This window comes from Vicugna pacos, chromosome 1 (genome assembly GCF_048564905.1).
Source record: "Vicugna pacos chromosome 1, VicPac4, whole genome shotgun sequence".
NCBI lineage: Eukaryota > Metazoa > Chordata > Mammalia > Artiodactyla > Camelidae > Vicugna > Vicugna pacos.
This window is the reverse complement of record NC_132987.1, coordinates 18,638,430-18,661,366: the sequence shown is the minus strand read 5'-3', so window position 1 is coordinate 18,661,366 and position 22,937 is coordinate 18,638,430. Positions and strand designations below refer to the sequence as shown.

The window sequence follows — 22,937 nt, the reverse complement described above, 5'->3', positions numbered from 1 at the left end:
CTCTGGGGCCCTGCATGGGATGGAATTCACTGGGACGCCCATGCATGGCCATACCAGGTTTTGGACGTGTGTTGCTTGCAGTCCTGCTGAACTTTGCAAAGGAAAGGAAAATTCTTCATGCTGTGCTTGTGAACTTTGAGCTTGTTATCTTCAAAGCCATAAACCTGGTCTGCCAGACTATAAAAGGAGCGCATTCTAACCCGTTCGCCCTGCAGCCTGCTCCTTGACACCTGCCACACACCCACGGTAACCAGAGGCCACCACCATGACGAGGGACCAGAATGGAACCTGGGAGATGGAGAGTAATGACAACTTTGAAGGCTACATGAAGGCCCTGGGTAAGGGGGAGACCGGGGCTGGGGGAGGGCGGGCAACGTCCGAAGGATTGGGGTCTGATCCTCCTGCCTCTGTGGGATCCCACAGGCCCGTGTGCAAGCCTCACCTCTCAGTCCCCAGCTGTGTGATAGCAGGCAACTCATACTCATTCTCCCAGGTTCAGATTCTTCATTGGTGAATTGGAAACAATAATAAATGAGACTAAGTCTAGAATGTCCTTAGCACAGTACATGGCACACAGAAAAGATTCACCAAATAGAGGATAGGCATGCACACACGTGCACAACTTGCACGCACACACGTGCACACACGTGCACACATGAGGAGAGCCAGACTTAAGAGGAAATTGCAGTAGCTCCTCTGCCTCACGATCACCATCTCTCCGACGACCAGTTGGGCCCGCTATTGTGCACAGATGACCCCTACCTTGCTCTTGTGTTGGTCACGTAGTGGGGAGGCAGGAAAGGAGTGCCTGACAAATCTCTCAGCCTAGAGACAGTCAGGCCCACTGAAAGCCAGGAAAGGCTTTCGTCGTGTAGCTCAAACAACTCACTGCTCACCTGACTTCTGAACTAGACCCCAGGCCAGGGGTTCCCATCAGTTTGTGTCCTGAGTTGAGTCTCCTGGGGGGCTGTCAGGAAACACACGAACCTGGAGGAACTGGGCCCACAGAGGAGACCTCACTTGCGAGGCAGCTATCATGGGCCAGGACGAGGCCCCTTGCCTGCCTGTCCTCAGTCATCCCGACAGCCGCCTGACCACCTTCGCCCGCTTTAGATCCCTCCGCATGAGGCGTTCCCAGCTGGAACTTCCCTCGCAAAGCGTGAGAAAAATGGCTGTGGGCAGGGTTGGAGGCCTGGTAATTCGGATGTGATGATGTCTCACCAAGAACAGGAATCATGGGAGAGCGGGTAGAGCTTAGTGGTAGAGTGCACACTTAGCACACGTGAAGTCCTGGGTTCGATCCCCCGAACCTCCATTTTTAAAAAAATCAAAAAAAAAGAAAAGAATGGGAATCATGGGTTTTTCTGTTCAATTCCCTTCTAGTTGGATGAATTTCTACCATGTGAAGGAGCAAAGAGAGCTCATGTGACATGTTTTGCAATTTACGGAGACTGGCACTTTCTTCTTGTTCTTTAGACCATTTCCAATACTGAATAGCTTTTTTTTTTCCCTCTCAGCTACCAGAATTTTACCAATGTACTTGGCAGTGGAGGAAGGAGGCAAAGTCCTCCTACCAGAGTCCTGACCCTGGTGTCCCTGCTTTTAGTACCCTGAGGGAGGCTGGAAATGGAATCCTGCTTCTAACCATGGGGAGATGCTCTGGAGCTGAACTCAGAACCAGATAGCATTCTGAACAAAATCACACAGAGGAAGACACCAAGCCAGAGGGCCAGCGGGGGTGTGCTCTCTGACCTTGAAGGAGTTTTTTCACCTTTCTACACCAGCCTCCTCATCTGCCAAATGGAGATAATAACACCAGTCTTGCCTATTTCTCCAGGTCATGTTGGATGTGGTGGTTGATTTGAACAATTAAAAACACTTTAAGGAGAGCTCTTTGGGGGTTGCAAGCTTTCAGCCGTAAGCTGATCAAGCCAGACTCAGGGAATATAATCAGAAAGCAATTTTGTGTCTTTTCCTGCTTATCTTAAATAATCAAGGGGGGAGGGTATAGCTCAGTGGTATAGTGCATGCTTAGCATGCATGAGGTCCTGGGTTCAATCCCCAATGCCGCCAATAAGAAAATAAAATAAATGAAATAAAATAAATAATGAAAAGTCCTATGGTGACTTCAGGTGAAAAGTCAAGTTTCAGTTTTCAGCTGTGCAGGGTGGGCCTGCACAGGGCCTTCAGGGTGCAGCTGTGCCTGGAGCGCCTCTTTCTAGGCTTAAGGGGAGAGGCAAGCACTCCTGGTACCCTCGCCTCTCCCTCTGGGGGGATGCTAGGATGCAGGGCACACTGTCAGCTCTCTCCAAAAGCTCCTCTTTCTAAAACCTGCCTCCTTCTGGACTCTTTCACGCCAATTTCCACCATCGCTGTGGATGAGGGCTGCTTGGGTTGTGAATGGGATGTCTGGATGACTCTGTCTAGACGGTTTTGGGGTGAGTAGTCTTTCCCGTTCTCTTTGGTGTCAGACACCTATTGTCTCTTAGAGCTTCAGTCACAACTTCTAATTCAACATCATCCTACATCAATTTCACTTTAATAAGCAAATGGCTTGACCTCTTTGTACTTGCAGTGTACAGGGACAGGCTCACGCTTTCCCGATGAAGGTTAATACCATAGGAAGTGGCACTAACTAAACCCAGAACGTGGATGTGCTTGGTGCCGTGGTCTGCCCAGCTGCCGATGGCCCACTGTGTCCCAGCGCCCCCAGGGACTTGCCCCAGCTTGAATCCATGATGTTTTGTGCAGAAACGCCTCAGCCAGCGTCCTCCTCCCACCATGGAGACAGGACACCTGACCCCTCCCGCCTGCCCACAGTGGGGACACAAGTGGGGCAGGCAGGCACTGGCAGTGACTGAAGACAGGTCTCAAGGGCTCAGCTGGAAGCAGCTGAGTGGGGCTGGACCCACAATTAAATCTGCTAAAGACAACTCAGCAGATCTGTACAATTTCCTCCATATCCACCCTGCCAGACGGGGGTTGTTTTGTCAACATTGACAAGTCAGTGAAGTTTCCCTTCCTCGCCCGCTGGGGCACAAAGCATTTGTGAAGAACGTATGTGGGGATCTTCCCAAATCCCCAGATATGGAAATATCACTAAATATAATTCCATTCCCTGCCAAGGAGCCATCCCTTTCTCAGACATCAATCCCAAGCACTGGGAGGTGGCTTTCTCTGTGGGTCTGGTGGCTGGTTCCGTAGGAAGGAGATACCCCTGTCGAGATGTAGGTCTGGGCAGCAAACTGGCTTTGTCACCAGCCAGTGACTTGCTCCACATGCAGCCTCCCCACACAACTTGGCTGCCAGCCTCGGCAGAATGACACATGTCACAGCAACCTTTGGGTTTGCCCCAAATTATCAAAGTCATCAGCAATTCAGAGAGTAGGGGCCAAGGGTCAATGGTACCTCTTCTCTGCCTTCTCAGACACCTGGTGTTTCTCGAGGCCCTAGAGTCTTTCTTAACAGTGAGGAAAGCAGCTGGGGAACTCTTCCACCTGGAGGAATCTGTCCCGTCCTGAGATCCTCCTTCGGGTGGGGTCGGGGAGTGCAGGAGCCGTCTTCAATTTAAAGGGCAGCTGGGGGAGGGCAGATCTAAAAGTGAGGTCCCCGTGCTCTGGCAGAACACTGGGGGAGTCCATTCGGGGGTGAGGGCAGCCCTGCACAGACATGGGAGAAATCATTCAACTTCTCTACCAAACCTTTAGATGTCACCCGTGGAAGCGAGGGATGGCGCCATCTGAGGCAGGCCAGGCTCTGTCTCTGTTCTCGAGGGGCTCAGACAGTCAGGTTATAGCTGTGTACCAACTGGGTTCCTGTTTCCCAAGACAGTGCGACAGATCACCCTCAAAATGTGGTGGCTTGATTTTATTATATACAGTGATTTTATGATGGTGTCTCACAGTTCTAGGAGCTGACCAGGCTCAGCTAGACTGGGGCCAGAGCCATCCCGAAGGCTTCCTTGCTCCTGTGCCCACCGTTGGTGCCAGCCAGCAGCTGAGCCCTCTTCCGGGGCTGAGGGTATTGCCTGTGTCCACATGTGGTGTCCCACATGGCCTGGGTCTCCTCAGAGCACTCTGGCTGTGTCCAAAGAGAGAGGAGGCAGCAGCTGAATGACCTGTTATGACCCAGACTCAGAAATCACACGGCATTCCTTCTCTTCTCTTCTATTGGGTGAAGCGGTCACGAGCCCACCCGCATTCAAGAGGACGGTGCCTAGACCCTTCCTCTCCAAACGTTGTAAGAACAGCATGTAGGATGAGAGGTGGAGTTGCAGCCATTTAAGAAAGTATAATCTGCCACAGATGGGACAGTGGGTGGTTCCGTCCCTTGGGCTTGGAAGGGCTACAGTGACAAGAGGACAACAGTAGCAGGAGGTATGTGCACAGTGTGGTGACGGATGGTAACTAGACTTGTGGTGGTGATCACTCTGCAGTCTAGATGGATGTCATAGCTGAAATGTGCATAATTTAAGTGTGTGTGTGGTGGTGGTGGTGGAGGCAGTTACAATAGACATGTCGGTCATTGAAGACTTCCTGAGTACTTCCAAGTGGGGTTTTGAAGGAAGGAGAGGAGTGCTCCACACAGGGTTGACAGTATGTGCCAAGTTCAGGCCAGTAAGGATGTGTGTGGGCGGGGGCGCAGGAAGCTGAATTGCCAGGGAGTGCAAAAGAGGGAGGGGGTGGGAAGAAGAGTCAGAAAGGTGCAGCGCCGGATCTTAAAGCGGTGTGCCGCCGTGTGTGAACATCACCCGAGGACGTCATACGAGGGGAGGGTCCCAGGAAGAGAGGCCGCGAGCACTCACTCTGACAGCCAGGGCGTGAACAGATGCGCAGAGATGTCAGAGAACTAATGAAGTGGTTGCAGTGGCCCGGGAAGATGCAAGCGCAGTGCCAAGAAGGGCGGCCAGGGGGTGGTCCAGAGCAGGAAGCAGACCAGATTTGTGACTGAGTGGCGAAGAGGAGGGGAGCGAGCCTAGAAAATGACACACCACCATGTAACTTGAATCGGGGAGACAGGGATGTGTAACAGAAGGCGCGTGTTCTAAAAGTGCTCAGGTAACGTTAAATTTAGACATCTTTTAGGAAATTTTGATTCCATAAATTGTAAACATTAGGAAAAACCCCAGTCTTTGTTTTTTGTTTGTTTTCACATTTTTAATTGAGTTATAGTCATTTTACAATGGAAAAATCCCAGTCTTAATTCACAAAAGATGAGGATCATCTTCTACGAAGACCAGCTTTTCACTGAAATGAACGTGCACAGACTCAGGAGAGCAGGGGCCACTGCAAAATGTCCTAGTGGGTCTCTAGAAAATTCCACAAGAAGGTGTTGACCTCAGAGGCTGAAATGAGGCAGCTCCCACCTGAGTGGTCTTTGCCAGGAAATATTTCCTGGTAACCCACCATGTTGAAAATCCTGTCCTGGCTGTTAGGAGCCACAGTCTAGCATCAGAGGTGAGCACATGCACAAATGATTCTCATGCCATGAGAAGCATCTGCTATCACAAGCTTTATACGCATTGTTTCATGTAATTCAGTTTTCACCAAATGTACTGAGCACCTACCACATGTCTAGAAGTGCTCCAGGCATTGGTGACAGGGTAGTACACGAGGCAGCAAGTTCCATGCCCCCCATGGAGTGTGCTTGCTAGCGGAAGAGAGAGAGGGTAATAGTTTAAGATGATTTCAGGTAGTGGTAAGTGCTTTATAGGAAATAAAAAGGAATTATTGCATGGAAAGGGATGGGTGGTCAGGGAAGGCTGTCTGAGGAGGTGACACGGGAGGTGAGGCTTGAACGCTGAGAAGAGTTGTTCCCGCCACAGGGGACAGTGAGTGTGAAGGCTCTGGGTGTGTTTAAGAAACATACAGAAGGCTGGTGTGCTGGGGGTGTGGTGAACACAGGGGAAGGTCCGGCCTTATGATGGGCAGACTTAATCCACCTTGCTTACATTCTTTAAGGATCACTGTGGGTACAGTGTGGAGGATGCTTCACAGGAGGGCAAGACTGGAAACAGGGAGGCCCGCTAAGGAGTCTGCTGGGTTGTTCAGGCTAGAAATGATGGTGGCTCTGATGGGAGCAGTGCCAGGGGCTGGAGAACAGAGGACAGATTCAATGTATATTTTGGAGATAAAGCCGACAGGGCTTGCAGATGGATGAGAAGGTAGAGGACATGGAAGAAGTGAGGATGGCCCCCAGGCTTAGGCCCGAATAGCTGGGAGACGGTGACCCCATTGGCTGACAGTGGCAAGACACGGGGAGGAGTGAGTTTGGACCAAGGTGCTGGGCACGGGGGAGTGCATTAAGACTTCAGATTTTCATATTTGATTTCAGATGCCCATGACACATCTAAGTGGAATATTAAAATTGGCATCTTGATAGACGATCTGGAGCTCAGGGTATCGTCATGGATAAAGCAAAAGGAATGCCTGCCATTTTAAGGAGCGAGGAATCTGAAGGCCAGAGAAGTGGAGGAACTTTCCTGGGGTCACTTGTGGCTGGAAAATGGTGTTGCTCAGACAGGAGCCCAGTCTGTCTGCTTCTAACCCCCAAGCAGTGGTCAGTGCAGTTTTCCAGGTGTGGGTACTAAGTGTGAGGTTAGGGGAGGGGGAGCTTCATTCTGAGCAGAGTTCCTCAGGTTGGGAACCTCCAAAGTAGACAGGCAGGACCCTCAGAAATAATGCAAGGGAGTCACTCTGAGTCCCTGGGTAGAAATCAATGCTGACCCAAGGAGGAGTCAGTTTCACTACATTTGGATTACTGTTAGGGCTCACAAATCTGTGAAGTTATACACTTGCCAAAGTCTTTCCTTTAACTGTGTGGCATCTGGTTGGACTTTCAAACAGGGACAGTGCTGTGGTGGGAAAAGCCCCGGTGAAGGTAAGTTTGGTCCCTTCCTATGGGTCTCCCCTTACGTGTTCCGGCAGCCCCTCCACTCTGACCCCCACCCCAGTGGCGAGCACTAGACTGTAGGTGGGGAGGTGAAAAGTACAGGGGAGCAGGGAGGCATCCCAGGGTCTCTAGCCCGCCTCTGCTGGCTGAGGAAAAATTCTGAACATATTCAGAGACATCCGTGAAGGTGAGAGAGGAAGAGGCAGGCACGGCAAGTCCAGTTCCTCCCTCGTGTTATCCAGGGGAGGAAATGGCATGGAAAGATGCAGAAGATTGCCTTTGCACTCTGCTTCTCACAGTTGCCTGAGTGCTGATGATTTGTGAGTTAAGGAGTCCAGGTTCAAAGCCCATGGCCGCTGCACTTGGAAGAGGTCTCAGATTTCATGTGATGAATACGTGTGCATGTCTGTTCTTTAATTTACAAAGCACGCCTGCCCTTTTAGCCTACAACTTTAGCTTTTTCCACAAGCACATTACAAAGCGTTTTAGCGTTGAGGAGCACACTCATATTTCAACTTTATGGCTTGCATTGTTCAAAATGCAGTTATGAAAAGTATGGTTTAATAAAGTCACTTCAGTGTTGTTAGGTTTTTTCCCCCCTTCTGCAGCAGCTACAAGCCATATATATTATTCAGAAATAGCTTGCCTTTGGACCTTTTCCTCTGAGATAGAAATTCATTTCACCTGGCTATAAATCAGGCTTGGAGATACCTTTAATCCAGGAAAGCAGATCAAACATATTTGATAACCCTGGTGTTAAAATACCGTATGAGGAAAATAATTTTCCCTGCAAAATTCCAAGAAGTGGTTTTAGAATCTTTATGTGTATGCCTCTGTATTCGACCACTGCAGTTAAACCTTTCCTTTTGATTAGAAATACCACGAAATGCACCAACAGAATGTTGGTTCCCTTCCGCTCGGTGGAGCAGAGGTGACATGATTAACTAGCCTGTGCACATGGTAAAGGGTGACCAAGAGGCCAAGCCATTTTTCAATCCGGAGAAGAAACAATGCTTAATTCAATCTGCATAGAACTCCTAGTAAGATTCCCTGGCTCTGGCCAGAAAGATTGACTGCGGGTGGTGTTGCCAGGACAAACCAGTTCTCTCAGCAATAGACATTTTTAGCTGTTATCTACCTCTCTAAGCAATGAGGAACAAGCAACAATGTGTTAGAGGAGACTTAATTGTGAATGATAAATAAACAGAACATATTTGTAGGCAACCTGTCAGGAGCGCTATCCTAGCTGGGTAATTCTAAACAGGTCACTTAAATTCTCTGGGCTTGGATTTCCACATTTGTGGAGTAAAAATAGACTTGCTTTCTGAGGACTGCTTAAATTTAGAGTTCTAAGTTTCTCTGTAATCCCCAATTCTTCCTTAGTACAGTTGACCCTTGAACAATGGGGGTCAGGGAAGAGCATTAGGGGTGCTGACCCATCGTGCAGTCGAAAATGCACATGTAATTTATGGTTAGCCCTCCATATATACGCGGTTCCTCCAGATCTACAGCTCTGCATCTGCAGATTTAACCAACCACAGGTGGTGTAGTTTTATGGTTATTAATGAAAAATACCCACATGTAAGTGGACCTCTGCAGTTCAAATCATGTCATTCAAGGGTCAACTGGAGTTTTGCCTGGTACCCTCCCTTTGTTTCATCTGGATAGCACATGACCTATGATTTCTTTCCTCACCTCCTAACTGTGGCTCAGGTGTGGTTTAGCACAGCGTGGACCTCACTAAGCTCAGAGGGCTAGAGCAGGAACTGAAGTTGTTTCTACCCTTTGGTCAAACGATGGAGCGAGGGAACTGGTCCACATGAGAGGTTTGACCAGGCTGGATGAAACGCCTGCGTGACAGGTCAGGGCTATGTGAGGAGGGAGCGGATCAGCCACTGTTCTGACTGTCCCTTCAGAGTCCAGGACCCTTGGACGGCTTGGAGTGGCAGGTGGCTGTGGAGATGCGTAAATAGGACCCGAATATTTCACTCCAGACTGAATGCTGATCTGGCCAGTTTGACCAGAGCAGAAAAGGCCAAGGGGTGGAGGCCAACATGCATCAAATACCCACCAGCTCCTCGGCACTGTGCAAAGCATTTTACCATCATTTAAACTGAATCCTTACATAAATAACCCTATGAGATGAGCACTCTTTCCCCAATTTACTGTGAGAAACTGAGGCTCAGAAAGGGAAAGAGACTTCTCTGAAGTCACACAGCTAGGAAATCAGGGCCAGGATTTATACCCAGATCTGACCCGTGCTTTTTTATACCAGGTGTTCTAAACTGAGCCACACACAGAATTGCTTGAAGGCTTGTAAAAACAAGAAGTGCCCAACCCCCTGCAGGAGGGCTAGGGTGGATCCCAGAATTCACTTTCCTGAGAGCTTCCCCCATGCTGTGGTGGTGCCGGCCCAGGGGCCTCACTGAGAGAAGCACTGTCCTAGACCACAGTGCCCACGTTAACCAATCCACAGGTGTATTCTGAGCTCCTACTGTGTGCCCAGCCCTGGACCTGGTTCTATGGGGACACAGAGCAAAGAGGCAACATTGTCCTTGTCCCCATAGAGGTGAGACTTTGGAGATGAGAACAATAAACCCCATGAAAAAGTCAGAGGAAAATGCCAGGTTGTGTCTTGGGAGCAGGGAGGGTGAAAACACGTGGCCTGGAAAGCAGGTGAGGAAGGAGGCAAGAGAGGGCAGAACACTCAAGAAGTCATGGCCAGGATTGGGAGGAGAGGGGCGGGGATTCAGGGAGCAGATATACAGGGAGCATCCCAGAAAATGCAGAGGACTCCAAGGAAGCCAGCCTGTGAGATCAGAGGGCTAATTATGAGGATACCAACAGCTCCCATTTATGGGGCTGTTACCATAAGTCACCAGCCCCTGGGAAGACCTCTTCACAGATACCATCACATTTAATCCTCCAAATAGCCTGATGCCGTTAATAATAGTCCCACATCCGGCCACTGCTCTCTGCTGCTTCCAGATCTGGACCCTAGTGTCCGGTGATGGGACCGAAGTTAGACACACAGGCGTCACCTGGCTCATTAGGCTGTGTTTCTGGGGCAGAAGGAGAGACACGCGAATTAGAGTGTGACATGTCAGCCTCTGCCTAAGATGAGCATGTGTTGATACCAACTGGAGTGGGGGTGACTTTTTTTTTTTTTTGCAGCTTTTTAGCAATTTTATGGAAGGATTCATTTTTAGGTCAGAAATACTTGATTACTTGGGCCTGCTAGTCTTTTCCTTTCCAAACAGGCCAGCAGTTGCCTTAAAGGGAAAAAAATTAAACAGGAGACATTTCTGTAATTGCAGGGCCCAGGTGACAGAGAGAGATGTCTCAGAAGGGGTTTTGTCAGCCCTTTGTGTATTGTGTCCTGTGGAACCCTTGGCCAGCTGGATGTCCCACCATGGAGGGTTCTGTGTCCCCAGAAGATTGGGAAAGGCTGCATCCTGCATCCTGCTCTTAGAGTCACAAAGCATCTTTCCCAGATGAAAGGCTCTGTGAACCTCTTCAGTGCAACAATGAGCCTGGATTTAATTCCTCATCTCCCAAACTTAATTGACCATGAGCACTGCCCCTGCTTTTTAAGAATTTTGGGGATTATAACTCATGGCAGTGACATGGGTTCCTCATTGGTAAAATGGAGATAGTACTTATCTCGTGGTTTTCTTGGGAGAATGAAGTGAGTGAAGTTTCCCAAGGGAGGTTCCACCATGGGGCACCATTCCTGATTCATTCCAAAGTATGTCTTTACTATCACCCCAAATATTACCATGGGTCCACACAGCATGGCCCCGGGGTCACCTTACCTAAAACCTAGCTCCTATGTTCCTCCATAAAATTCTTTCTTTACTTTCTTGGCTCTACCTTGGTTACTCAAGGTCAAAACCACTGTTTTGGTCTCCCAACTTGATCTTCTGTGCATCCATCCAATTATCGAAACTTTGTGATTGTTTTTTCAACTGTGTACATTGAGACAAGTCACTAACCTCTCTGGGCCTCCGTGTCATCCCCTATGACACGAGCAGTAGGTGCTTAAATAGTGACTCTCAAATTTCTTAAACTATTGAAGTCTTCCTCCAAACAGCTGCCGATGAGGAAAGGTCTAAAACCACCCAGAAATTCTGGGTCTGAGATAAGGCCCAGAAATCTGTACTTCTTACATCTTCCCAGATGATCTTGATCAGTGGCCAGCTCTGGGACCCACTGGTGAATTCTCAGACATGAAAGGTTCTCAACCAATAGTCGTGAACAATAGCTGAGCAAGGCACTGGCATTCACGTACCAGCTCATGCCAATTTAAACCTATTTCTCTTTTCAACTTAGGATACAGGTAAGGCTTTTACCTTCTGGGCTGCCTGATATTACTTGAAATTTTTCCCTTATGGTAAAAGCAGCCTTTATACATTTTAGGATCCAAAAAACCATCCAGGATCCTCCCTGGATTCTGTTGTGGTCCAGCCTGGGCTTCTTCTTGGTCTTTTGGGAAAAGGAAAGTGATAGTGACCAAAGAGGGATTCAGAAAGAAATGAGTCAGCAAGGAAATGGGGAGAGAGGGTGGGTGGAATGATGCTTGGCTACCATGGCAGGGCAGCAGAAGGTGTGGGGATGTGACCATCGGAGACGTCCATTCTCTAAATTGACAGGAGCTCCATGAACTGTTGGGAGCTGCTGGTCCTCCTCATGGGCTCAGTGGTATTTCTCCCCCACCGGACAACACAGTGTGAAGCTTACTCACCTACCTACCACAGATGGGGCTGGAATTCTCCGAGAAACAGCGCTCAGTGACTCTGAACTGTCCTTCCTCCTCAGGTCATTCTTACCTTGGGTTATGATAGACTCAATCTCAGTATTTTTGAAATCTTACAGACTGACTTCTAAAAAACAAAGATTTAGATTGGCATCCAAAGTCATCTGGAGAATTCACAGGCATAAAGGGGGTCAAATGTCAAATACAATCTGGGAAGAGACCAAAAGCTTAAAGACGTTCGTAGCAAGGAGAGAAATTTAGTAGCTTCAGAACTATCCTCTGTTTCTACATCTGTTCCACCAGACAGTGACATTTTGGCTTGGGGGACAATTTATGCACAACCAGAGGTTAGCAGGAGGTGGTGGGCTCAGCACTTAGCTTCTTGCTGTAAAATGCAGAGCTGAGGAAATGAAACACTCTGTTGAAAGGCATGCTCCCTTTTACTCACTAAACAGTCTCTAAGAAATGAATAAGATTACCTTTGAACTAACTACTATATATAAAACAGATAAACAAGCTTTTACTATATAGCACAGAGAACTATAGTCAGTATCCTGTAGTCACCTATAATGGAAAAGAATATGAAAAGGAATGTATGCATATGTATGACTGAAAGAATATGCTGTACACCAGAAATTGAGGACACATTGTAAACTGACTATACTTCAATTAAAAAAAAAGATTCCCTTTAAAATGTCAAGGCAAAGAAAAGATGTAAGCAGAGTGAATGGAGCAAAACTTTGATAATTGTTGAACCTGGGTGATGAGTGTGCTCGGCTCCTTGTACTTTCCCCTGTACTTTGGTTTGTTTGAAGTTTCTCATGATAAAAATACAAATAATTATTCATCTTTTCCTTAAAAACAGCAAAAGAAATCTCTGAGCAAGTGTTTGTTAAGTGTCTGGAATATGCCTGAGCTGTGCTGGGGGGCCATGAAGAAGGCAAAATAGCTTCTTCTAGAAGAACAGCTCCCCAGTCTGCTGTAAAAATGGAAGCTTAGCGGGGAGGGTACAGCTCAGTGGTAGAGCATGTGCTTAGCATGCCTGGAGTCCTGGGCTCAATCCCCAGTACCTCCACTAAATAAATAAACAAATCTAATTACCACCCCTCCCCCCAAAATGGAAGTTTGTACATATACCGCCCTGCTATGGACATTAACAGAATTCTGTCTTTACCTATGATCTAGACTGATTGTTTTTAAACAGTGTCTTTCCTTTTAAACCATAAAGTCTTCTGTTTAGCAGACTCTTAGGAGGAAACCAATATGTCAAATAGAATGGGGGCTGCTGTGGTGGAGGGGTGTGTGCATGTGTGTGTGTGTGTGTGTGTACGCATGCACAGTGGGGATTTGCAGTTCAGGGTGAGCCCTGCCTGCTACCTCCCCACTCCCATCAGGGCTCCTGAGGAGGTGCCCAGAAACCCTAGGTTTCCCAACAGTTGACAGAGATATCCAAAACGGCCACATGCAAGACAACCCTTGCTTCCCACTTAAGCAAAGAAAGGTGGCCTGCCTGAGACCCATGTCTCTGGTCCTGAATGTCTGACCTTGTTAGAGAAATGAATGAGTCTGGCCGAACACACCATAACATCCACCACTCCCTTTGCCAACAGATATTGATTTTGCCACCCGCAAGATCGCCGTCCATCTGATTCAGACCAAGATCATCGAGCAAGACGGCGATAATTTCAAGACAAAAACCAACAGCACGTTCCGTAACTATAACGTAGATTTCACGGTCGGGGTGGAGTTTGACGAGTACACAAAGGGTCTGGACAACCGGAATGTTAAGGTACTGACCCCAGTGGCGTTTTCACTCACACGCTCTTGGTGCAGGGGCTGGCTGTTGCGCTTCACAATGAAAAAAGATGACAGAAACAACCTGGGAGGCCCTCAGGAGAAGGGGACCAGAATGGACTTAGTGATGTTGGCAATAAGCGGTTACTTAAAGTTTAGTGGGAAGAGGCAGTCTGGCTCTGCATGAAGTTTATCGGCCAAAGAAACATTAAGGGATGCTGACCTCTCCAGGATCTGGGGTAGGAAGCTGACTCACAGACTGACATGGGCCTGGCAGGCAAAGTGAAGAGGGCCGGGTGGAACCAGAGGGTGGACAGTGATGGTGTCAGCTGGAGCGCATGGTTCTATCCCGGGGCTAAAGCACCAGTCAAGCACTGACATGAAGACTGGGGTCTCACATTGCTAGAATTTTTTTTTTTCAAGAGATGTTGAGAGCTAATGTTTTTATATGAACTATCTCAATTTCAGATGACCCCAACTGATTTAATTTTTTAAATGCATCGACAAAATTTAATCAGTCGATCTAAGAAAGAAATGGAGAATTTTATTAGGGCCAAATTTGAGGACTATAACCCAGGAAGAGCATCTCAGAAAGCTCTGAGACCTGATCCCTCTATTAGAAATCAAGGCACAGTTTTGTAAATTGTTTTGAGACAGTGGGCTGTGCATCAGATGATGTATTAGTGACAATTTACATAATCCAGATCTAAGTGCCATCCTGGTGGGTCATGTGATCCCTTACAAAATCAAGAAGAATGTTACCTTTTTAAGGAGTTTTCTTGTTGAGGCTCGGAGAACGTTGCTCCGTACGGCTGTGCAGGTATTCCTGCAGATGGGGGAAGTTTGGTCAAAGAATAATGCAGATACAGAATGCACAGTGCGGGGAGAGAGGAGGCCGAAGGGCAGAGGAGAATTTTTTATGTCTAAATTTGTTCTTGCCTTGCCATAAAATAGGAATTTTATTTCACAAATGCAATGCAAATCGCACCCAAAAATCAGTAGATGAAATGAAGTCAGAGTTTCTTCAACCCTGGTAACTTAGAGAAATCTCTGGCAAGCTTGTGGCTCCTGTCTCAGCCTCGCCTTAACTCACAGGACATAATGGAGGAAATCTTCTGTGCGTTAAAAGGCCAGCAGGCTTCTAGCTGCTTGAACGGTTTGGATACAGGGAGGCCCCTGAAAGCAAGCAGACAGCTCTGAGTGCAGCGTGGGGAGCGGTCACCAAGCCTGAGAATAGGAGTCTGCAGAAGAGGCAGGCCCCAGCCCAGAGGGGCTCTTTGTAAATAAGACAGAGAATGGCAGCAGCAGGGGGAAGTGGGGCGGGAAGGCGGGGCTCACAGCGGGTCCCCCTCTCCTCCTGCGTCTCCTTGTGGTATCACAGCCCAGCCTCTGATAGTCGCAGTGTTCACTGTCAGTGCTATGTCTTCGGTTTCCCAAATCCAATTACATTTGGTCAGTCCCCATAAACAGGAATAGGGAGAAATCCAACCTCAGCCATACCTAAGGGTTCCCCAGTCTTAGCATCACACAGGAACCCTGGGGATTGCACAGTCCAGGGCAAGCCATGCAGTTTACCTGAGAATGGGCAGCTTGAACCCTCGGAGCACCCACTCCCTTTATGCCAACCCAGCCCCAGGACCTCTGCCCTGGCTCCCAAGCTGAGGAGGGCCGGACTGAGGATCCTGTGCCCAGGCATCCGTGCTCTCGCCCCCGCAGACAGCCAGCCCCTCAGAGTGCCACAAGGAAGGAGGACCCTCCCCCCACTCTTCTCTGATGCTTCCAGGAGCTCCTTCAAACTCTGACTCAACTCTTGCCCCAAAGGAAGGGACAAGAGCTCTGGCTCCTTCCTAGGGTGAGAAGGAAGAGCTATCCTTGTTCTCTGATAATGACTCCAAAGCCAAAAGAGCAGGATACATTTTATTTCTCAACCAAGTTGTCCAGCACCATTGAGAATCTCAGCCACCGAGTCAGGATTGAATGATGTTAAGCGCTCCTTGCTAAAGCAAAGTAGGAAATGGAAAGCACTTTGGAAATGCTTCCATCAGAGCGGTCTTGGCAGGAGAGCCTAAGCTCCTGGCCCCTTGTGGAATCCTTACCCGCGGGGCAGATGGATCTGCGAGGCTTTTCTGAACCTAGTGGCTGCAGGGTCAATCCATCAGACCCCAGAGCTGATAGGGAAGTCTGTCTCAGAGCTTTTGCATCCCTCTGCTGTTCTAACCTAATCAGCTCAACACGATTCATTTTGCCCTTGCTTCTCAGTTTTGGGTGTGGGCTGTTGAAAAGCCGGCCTGTCCTCTCTGACTCATTCTTTGATCGTCTTTGATGGGAGAGAACTCACTCTTGCTAAAATAAATCATGTCCTTTTGACCTGTCCTGACCCTTCAAAGATTCATTCTGTTAACACCTCCCCTTCTGCCTCTCCCCTCCCTTCCCCCCAAGTCCCACTCTCTCTCCAGGATCAGCTCTTAGCCCTGCAGAGAGAGATAATCCCCTTTTCCCCGTCTGGTCTCTGCTTTGCCTGAAGCAAAAAGCCAGAGCTAAAAGGCTAATACACAGACAGACACACACACACACACACACACACAAACACGAGACTGGTGGGGGCTGAGAGTACCCAGAGAGTACCCAGCCTCCAGCCAAGGGCTGTTCCCATGAGAATCACAACACAGAGCAGGTGCCCTCGGCACTACCTGCTTCCTGTAACTTGACTGCAGTGCTTCAGCAGGGGAGGCACAGCAGGGAGTGGTGAGTCTCTCTGATGAATTCCTGGCTCCCACACTTGGTGGCGCACTGAGCACACACACGGATTGTGTCTTTCTGCGCATGGGCATTTGCATGTGTACATATCACTCCTCTACTCGCTCATGCTCTCATTCTCCAGGGAGCCGCTTCTCAACTCCTTGGTCTCCTTCAGGAGCCCCTCTGAAAACCTTCCTGTCAGCAGTTTGGAGGAGGGGTTAGGGGTGCAGCAGAGGCCCTCCGGGGCCCCGTGGTGCCCAGGTCTGTGCCATCCCGGTGCAGGATCCATGAAACCACATTGATTATGGGGTTGACTCTTCCACGAGGAGCCCAGGGACCCCCTGCTTCCTTCCTACGCATCTTCTTTCCTGCGTTCCTAGCTTCCTACCCTGACTTGTTTCTCAGGGGTTTTAAAGCCACTTCAAAAATACCCAAGTGCCCCAAAGTAAAATGAAATTTAAAAGAGGCCACTGATGTTTGTGCCACAAAACATTATGCAGCCATAAAAAGGAACAAAGTACTGCTACATACTATGACATGGATGAACTTGCAAAACATTATGCTAAGTGACAGAAGCCAGCCACGGAGGGCCACATGTTGTGTCATTCATACAAAGCATCCAGAATAGGCAAACCACAGAGACAGAAAGTGGTCGCCATGGGTGTGACTGTTAACAGGTATGGGGTTTCTTTGGAGGGGGGTGATGGACATGTTCCGGATTTAATTAGTGGTGATGGTCTTACAACCTTGTGAATATACTCAAAACAAATATGCTATATAAGAGACTGAATTTTATTATGAGAATTACATCTCAGTTGAAAAAAATAATGGCAGGGAAAAGCAGGTATCAATGATGGCAGTTAGAGCCAATAATGTCATTGTGACTTCGGGAGGAGCCATGAGAGGGGAGCCAGCCTCCCCCAGGGGAACCCCCATCTCAGGGGTTGCCAGAGGGGAGCGTGGGTGCTGCAGGAGGCTGGACTAACTCTTACAGGACAGATGTGCAGGGGAGGGTTTTAACATGTTAATAGTTCCTTCACTCCTAATTTATCCTTCCCCTCCCTCCCTTTTCCCCCTGGTAACCACAAATTTGTTTTCTATGTCTGTGAGTCTCTTTCTATTTTGTAAATAAGTCTGTGTCATTTTTTTTTTTAGATTCCACATGTCAGTGATATCATACGATATTTGTCCTTCTCTGTCTGACTTACTTCAATTAATATGATAATCTCTAGATCCATCCATGTTGCTACGAATGGCATTATTTCATTCTCTTTTATGGCTGAGCAGTATTCCATTGTGTGTGTGTATGTACCACAACTTCTTTATCCATTCATCTGTCGATGGACACTTGGGGGTTTTCACAACCTCCTGAGGAAGCAGACAGGTAGGTAGATAGTTACCATCTAGTGCCTTACCAACACTATCCCCTGTACCCCCATTAAAATTTTTAAAAATAATAATGTGAGGCTTAGGATGACTCTAAAGGAGTAAGAGACATACTTTCTTTAGAAAACATGTAGAATTTTGTTGTTAAATTGACTTGGGAAATATTAATACATACACATAATTGAAAAAATTTAAACATGAAAAAGTGAGATTTCCTTCCTATCCTGGCCCCCAGGCCCTCAGTTCCCTCCCCAGGGACAGTCACTATTAAGGGTTCTTTTATCTCCTTGCAGAGAACATGTGCAAACATACAGGTACATCCCCACCCCCTTCTTTTATGCACATGGCCCTGCTCCTTGCTGTTTGTTTTTTTTTAATCTTTCTTTTTTTTTTTTTTGGCTTTTCTTTTTTTGGAGGAGGGGAGTAATTAGGTTTATTTACTTATTTATTTTCATGGAAATACTGGGTATTGAACCCAGGACCTTGTGCGTGCTAAGCACATGCTCTAACACTGGGCTATACCCTTCCTCCACTCCTTGTTTTTTAACTTGAACTGTGAGCTCCAGAGCCTGCTCTTCTCCGTAAGTTAGAGCTGCCCCTCCTTTCAGGGGCCGCAGAGCAGGGACGAACCCCTCCACATTTAACCAGCCGCCCACTGACGGAATTTATGAGGCTTTCAGGCCTTTGCTGTAACAAACACTGCAACGGGCTGAGGAGTAAAATAAGGAGGAATAAAACTGTACATAAAATATATAATGTGGTCAAGGTCAAATATTATTTTAGAAATAGGTAGACTTAACAATCCATAGAAAACAGATTTGTACCAAAAACAGATCCGAAGGTGCAAAGGACAGTGAATAAAAAAGACCGCAGGTCCATTTATCAGCAAGTCGGTTTGCCAGATACCCAGGAAAACAAACGTCTGGTCCTTTACATAATATGTGTGAACTCTGTTTTCTACTCAGTTCTGCTCTAAACTGCTCTAAAAAAATAGACTCTATTAAAAAAAAATAAATACATCAAGAAAAAAATTTTTTAAATATTGTTCATAGAGGCATAATAGGGTTTGCACATGCGTGGAAGAAACCCCGCTCACCTCAGGGTCATCTGTGAGGAAGGGCAGCACCCACGCACCACCACGGCCTGGATGGGAGCCGCGTCGTCTCACTGCCATCTCACAGAGGTGGGTGGCCCTGAGGACCACCAAGAGACAGTACAGATGCTCCTGAGTGAGAGAAAAGGGGGGCCAGGAGGAGGAGTTGGGGTGGGTGTGTAATATGTAAAGATGTGAATTTAGCATAAGGGGTTTGAGCCTCCTGCGGTTCAGCCTTTTTTCTCCAACCTGCTGGTCAGCTCGACCTGTTGTCCAGCACAAGCTCTGCGTTGCTGCAGCCTCCCCAGTGCTACTAACTGGTCGGCACTGCTGCCCAGGGTAAGCCCAGGGCCCGGAGAAGTTCCACCTCCTGGTTCTGAACGACAAAGCTGGCTTTGGAGCCATTCACACAGCCCCCTGCAGGGAAGGTGGCTTCCCTGCCTTTGTTATTGCCCGACAATGAGCAGTCCTCACAATGTCATTCCTGCAGAGAGTAGTCCCAGAAGTAGAATTTCTAGGTCAAAGAGTGTACATCATGTTACATTTTGAAAGGTAATGTAAAATTGCCCTGCAAAAAGATTCTTATCAATTTATATGCCCACCGGCCCTGTCTGAGGGTCCAGCCATCTCTGCACCTGCTCCAACTCGGTGTGTTATCGGTATGTATCTCCAATCCTTGACTATAGACTGAATTGTATCTTAAACACAAAGTCTTAATTTGCATGTGAGTAAGACTGAATATCTTTTCTTATGTTTAAAAGCCATCTGCTAAGTTTTTGTTTTTTCCTTGCCAGCCATTGGTTTGGTGTCCTGTGTTGAATTTCCTACTAGATTAATGATCTTTTCCTTACTGATTTGCAGGAGCTCTTGTAGATAAGGAAATCAGGTTTATCTGATATGTGGTACAGTTATTTTTCCCCATTTGTTATTTATCTATTGACTTTGGGGTATTTTTCCCTTCCAGAAATTTTACATGGGGACATAGTTAAATCCACCATCTCTTCTCCCACTGATCTGGGATGCTGTCTTTACCACATGGTAAAATGGAAGAGAAGGCTTTCAAAGAGAACAGAACCAGCCATGACAAGCCTGTGTGGCTGGAATGGAGGCTGCATGTGAAAAATGAGACTGGGGGGATCTTGGCATGACTGTGGCTGAGGGCTCCGCTCTGCGGGCAAGCAGGAGCCCGGGAAAGGCTGCAGAAACTGCAGCTTTACGTGTGTTCAGTCCCAATCAGGACCATACATTTGATTTGAAGGGCGGGTATAGTTCAGTGGCAGAGCTCATGCTTAGCATGCACAAGGTCCTAGGTTCAATCTCTAGTACATCCAATAAAAAAAAAGAAAGAAAAAGAAAGAAAGAAGAGGGGAAAAGAGGGTGGAAAAAAAAAAAGACCATACATTTGATTTGCCCGGAAACCTGTCATTGCAGACGCTGGTCATCTGGGAAGGTGATGCCCTTGTCTGCGTGCAGAAGGGGGAAAAGGAGAACCGTGGCTGGAAGCAGTGGGTGGAGGGGGACAAGCTGTACCTGGTAAGTCCCAGGGTCCGCCGAGCTCCCCTCCAGCGTGCTTACACCAAACTGTCGGTTCAGCTAGCCAGGCGCTTTGACAAGAAAAATGGCCTTGCCCTCCTCCCCTTAGCTCCAGCCAAAGGCATGTGGTCATATAGTCAGAAAGCCATTCCTGCCTGGCTCAGGGAACTCCAGGAGGAAATCTATATGGCTCTTTCTGTGAATGGCTGCAATTAAAACGAAAGTTCAAAATGCTGAGCTAGGAAGCTGCAATCCAAGGAGAAATGCAGGGAACCTGTTAAAGACCAGCAGGGGAGAAATGCGAGGCAGACACTTAAGATGCCCTGGAGGAGAGGGAGACTGGGCCTGCTCGGTTCTGTGAGCCTGGGAGGAGAGGGGCTGCACTAGGGGCGGGATGCCCTGGGGGCAGCCGGGCCTGGGAGATGCCTGTAGACCACAGGCACAGGCTTCTTACCATAAGGCATGCTCACCTGATCCCAAAATATTTTAGGTCAATGTGGCACTAGAACAGAGCAGAAGGAACATAATTGCTGATATCCTTGAATAAAGTCTGTCTAGACAGCTTAATTTTTCACTCTTCAATCTTTAAGACAATGGATGTGTCCAGCAGTCAAATAGTGAAAAATCCTTCACACCTTCATGCATTCAGTTACTCATTTGTTAAATGAATGGCTCATTCTATGAATGGCTCTCCATTTATTCATTCATTCATTCACCTGTGGAGTCAGACAGGTACCTGGCTCTAGTGTCAGTATTCTGGTCACAGGTTGCCCTTCGGAGCCAGCCTTGCCTCACCTGAGATCTTTAGGTGAGGTCAACTGATGATAAATAGAAGGCATTCACGGTGTTTTCCACTGATAATTTTCCTACCTGTTCTGGTTTGGATGATGGATTTTTTTTTTAATTGTAGTATAAGCCACAGTGGTCCCCGTGGCAAGACAATGGATCCATTGAGAACTGCAGTGATGTTTGTGGCTGTCCCCACACTCATTTTTTTTCTCTCCTCCCTCCTTTAAAGGGTCACAAGATGCAGATAAGACCTGGGGCCTCCGTGCATCCAGATGAAAGGCAGCATCCTGTCTGCCCAGGCAGGCCTGGGGGAGCCCTTCTGCAGCCCGCTCCCTGCCATGGCCTGTGCCACCACCCACCAACATCCTAATCACCAGAGGCCAGGATATCCACAGGGTGGAGGGACAGCTCACCAGCCAACACCTTCCCAGGCCCCTGCCTTCCAAACATTCCCCACTAGATGCTTCCCTTCTTCGTGGCGTCGCTGCCTTTTAGAAATTAGGCGATGTTGCTTTAATCACGAGAGTGGGAGAAATCCCGCCCAAGAGAGTAATTTCCTTGCATTTTTCATTTTTATAGTTGTTCAAGCTCAATTCAAGTGTCAAAATCGAATTACGGCTACCTGCAGGGCATGCCAGCTGATTGGGTCTCTGAGACACACTTTGCCCAGAATGACTAATTGTGTTCTTTATTCCAGCTCCCCTCCCTCCCAACTCACAGACACCAAGAGGGCTGGGGTGTGCAGAAGGAGGGCCTGGTCTGTTAGTCACTCACCTGCTTTCTGATGTTGCAGGAGCTGAGGTGTGGCGACCAGGTGTGCCGTCAAGTGTTCAAGAAGAAGTAATGGCCAGAGAGGGGCCTACTGAGCATGTGCTCCCCACTCCCCACTCTCTGTAAAGAGTTCCCCGACTGGCTTGGGAAGCAGCCGAGGGGACCCTCCCACTCCTGATAGAGCCCATTAAGGCATCTGGATGGGTTTTAAACAGAACATGTGTGTAACAGTGACAGACATATCCTTCCTTCCTTGGAAGCTGGCATTAAACGAATAAACAAAAATCACTCCCATACTTTGAAACCCTTTCATCTATCTCCCTTTATTTCTAGAACTGTCAGTTTTATCCCCAAGCAGAAGAAATGATTGCCCACATGGCGGTTTTCTGTGTGGCTTATGCTTTTGCTTTTTAGTTTAGCTTTGTTTGTTTGTTTGTTTGTTTGTGTTAGTGTAGGGGGGTTGTATTCTCTGGCCAGCACAGCATCCCTACTAATTTTTGGACATTGCCTGTTTGAGATTCATTTTTTTGGATAACACATTTATTTCTCCAAGATTCTATTTTAAGAAGCACATGTCTTCCAGTTTGCATGAGCAGCCTGGATAGAGCTACCTCTGAAGGTCTGTGCAGGGCTACCATACCAGCTGCTCTGGTCCAGGCCAGCCCTTTGCCCTTCAGCCCTGGGTAGACTGGCACCCCTGCAGAGGGGTCACCAAACACTGCCAGATGGCCTGGGTTCAAGTCCTGCTGCTCCACTTCTTAGCTGGGTGACCATCATTTGGCATCTCTATCCTTGTTTTTCGCTTCTATAAAATGGAGAAGACAAAAATAGCATCTCCTCCACTGCGTTACTGTGAGGATTGAGCAAGTTGATATGTACAAAGTTCCTGGAACAGGACCTGGTGCATGGGAAGTGTGTGGTCCCTACTAGCTCTGGTCATTACGTGGAGTTACTCCCTCCACAACCCCGGGGGTCCAGATGAGTGGATGCTAAGTAGCGATAGGCCAGTACCTCCAAGGTCTCCTGATGCTTCCAGAACATTAGGGTTGCTACTCTGAGCAGCACTGTATTTTCCTGCTAGGTACACAAATGGACTAGTGCACCTGGAACAGCAGAGTGGTTATAGGGATGGATGCATGGTGGCTCATTCATGAGGTCCTGGGAAGGCACTGCAGGTCAAAGTCA

At 48.0% G+C, this 22,937-nt stretch overlaps 1 protein-coding gene across 1 annotated transcript; it reads left to right on the top strand.

Moving 5' to 3' along the window:
* The first annotated feature begins 187 nt into the window (after nucleotides 1-187).
* Nucleotides 188-22,022, top strand: RBP2 (retinol binding protein 2). The gene is made up of 4 exons (XM_006218016.3): nucleotides 188-338; nucleotides 13,258-13,436; nucleotides 20,091-20,192; nucleotides 21,775-22,022. Exons 1-4 carry the CDS (start codon nucleotides 266-268, stop codon nucleotides 21,823-21,825), a joined length of 405 nt encoding a protein of 134 aa, XP_006218078.1. The 5' UTR covers nucleotides 188-265; the 3' UTR covers nucleotides 21,826-22,022.
* The last annotated feature ends 915 nt before the right edge of the window (nucleotides 22,023-22,937 follow it).

What these genes read in the sequence shown, in the direction of transcription:
- RBP2 (XM_006218016.3), top strand. Translation starts at nt 266, where the DNA reads ATGACGAGGGACCAGAATGGAACCTGGGAGATGGAGAGTAATGACAAC. An exon ending in TGGACAACCGGAATGTTAAG is followed by an intron (nt 13,437 to 20,090) that starts GTACTGACCCCA and finishes CTGTCATTGCAG; the next exon opens with ACGCTGGTCATCTGGGAAGG. An exon ending in AGGGGGACAAGCTGTACCTG is followed by an intron (nt 20,193 to 21,774) that starts GTAAGTCCCAGG and finishes CTGATGTTGCAG; the next exon opens with GAGCTGAGGTGTGGCGACCA.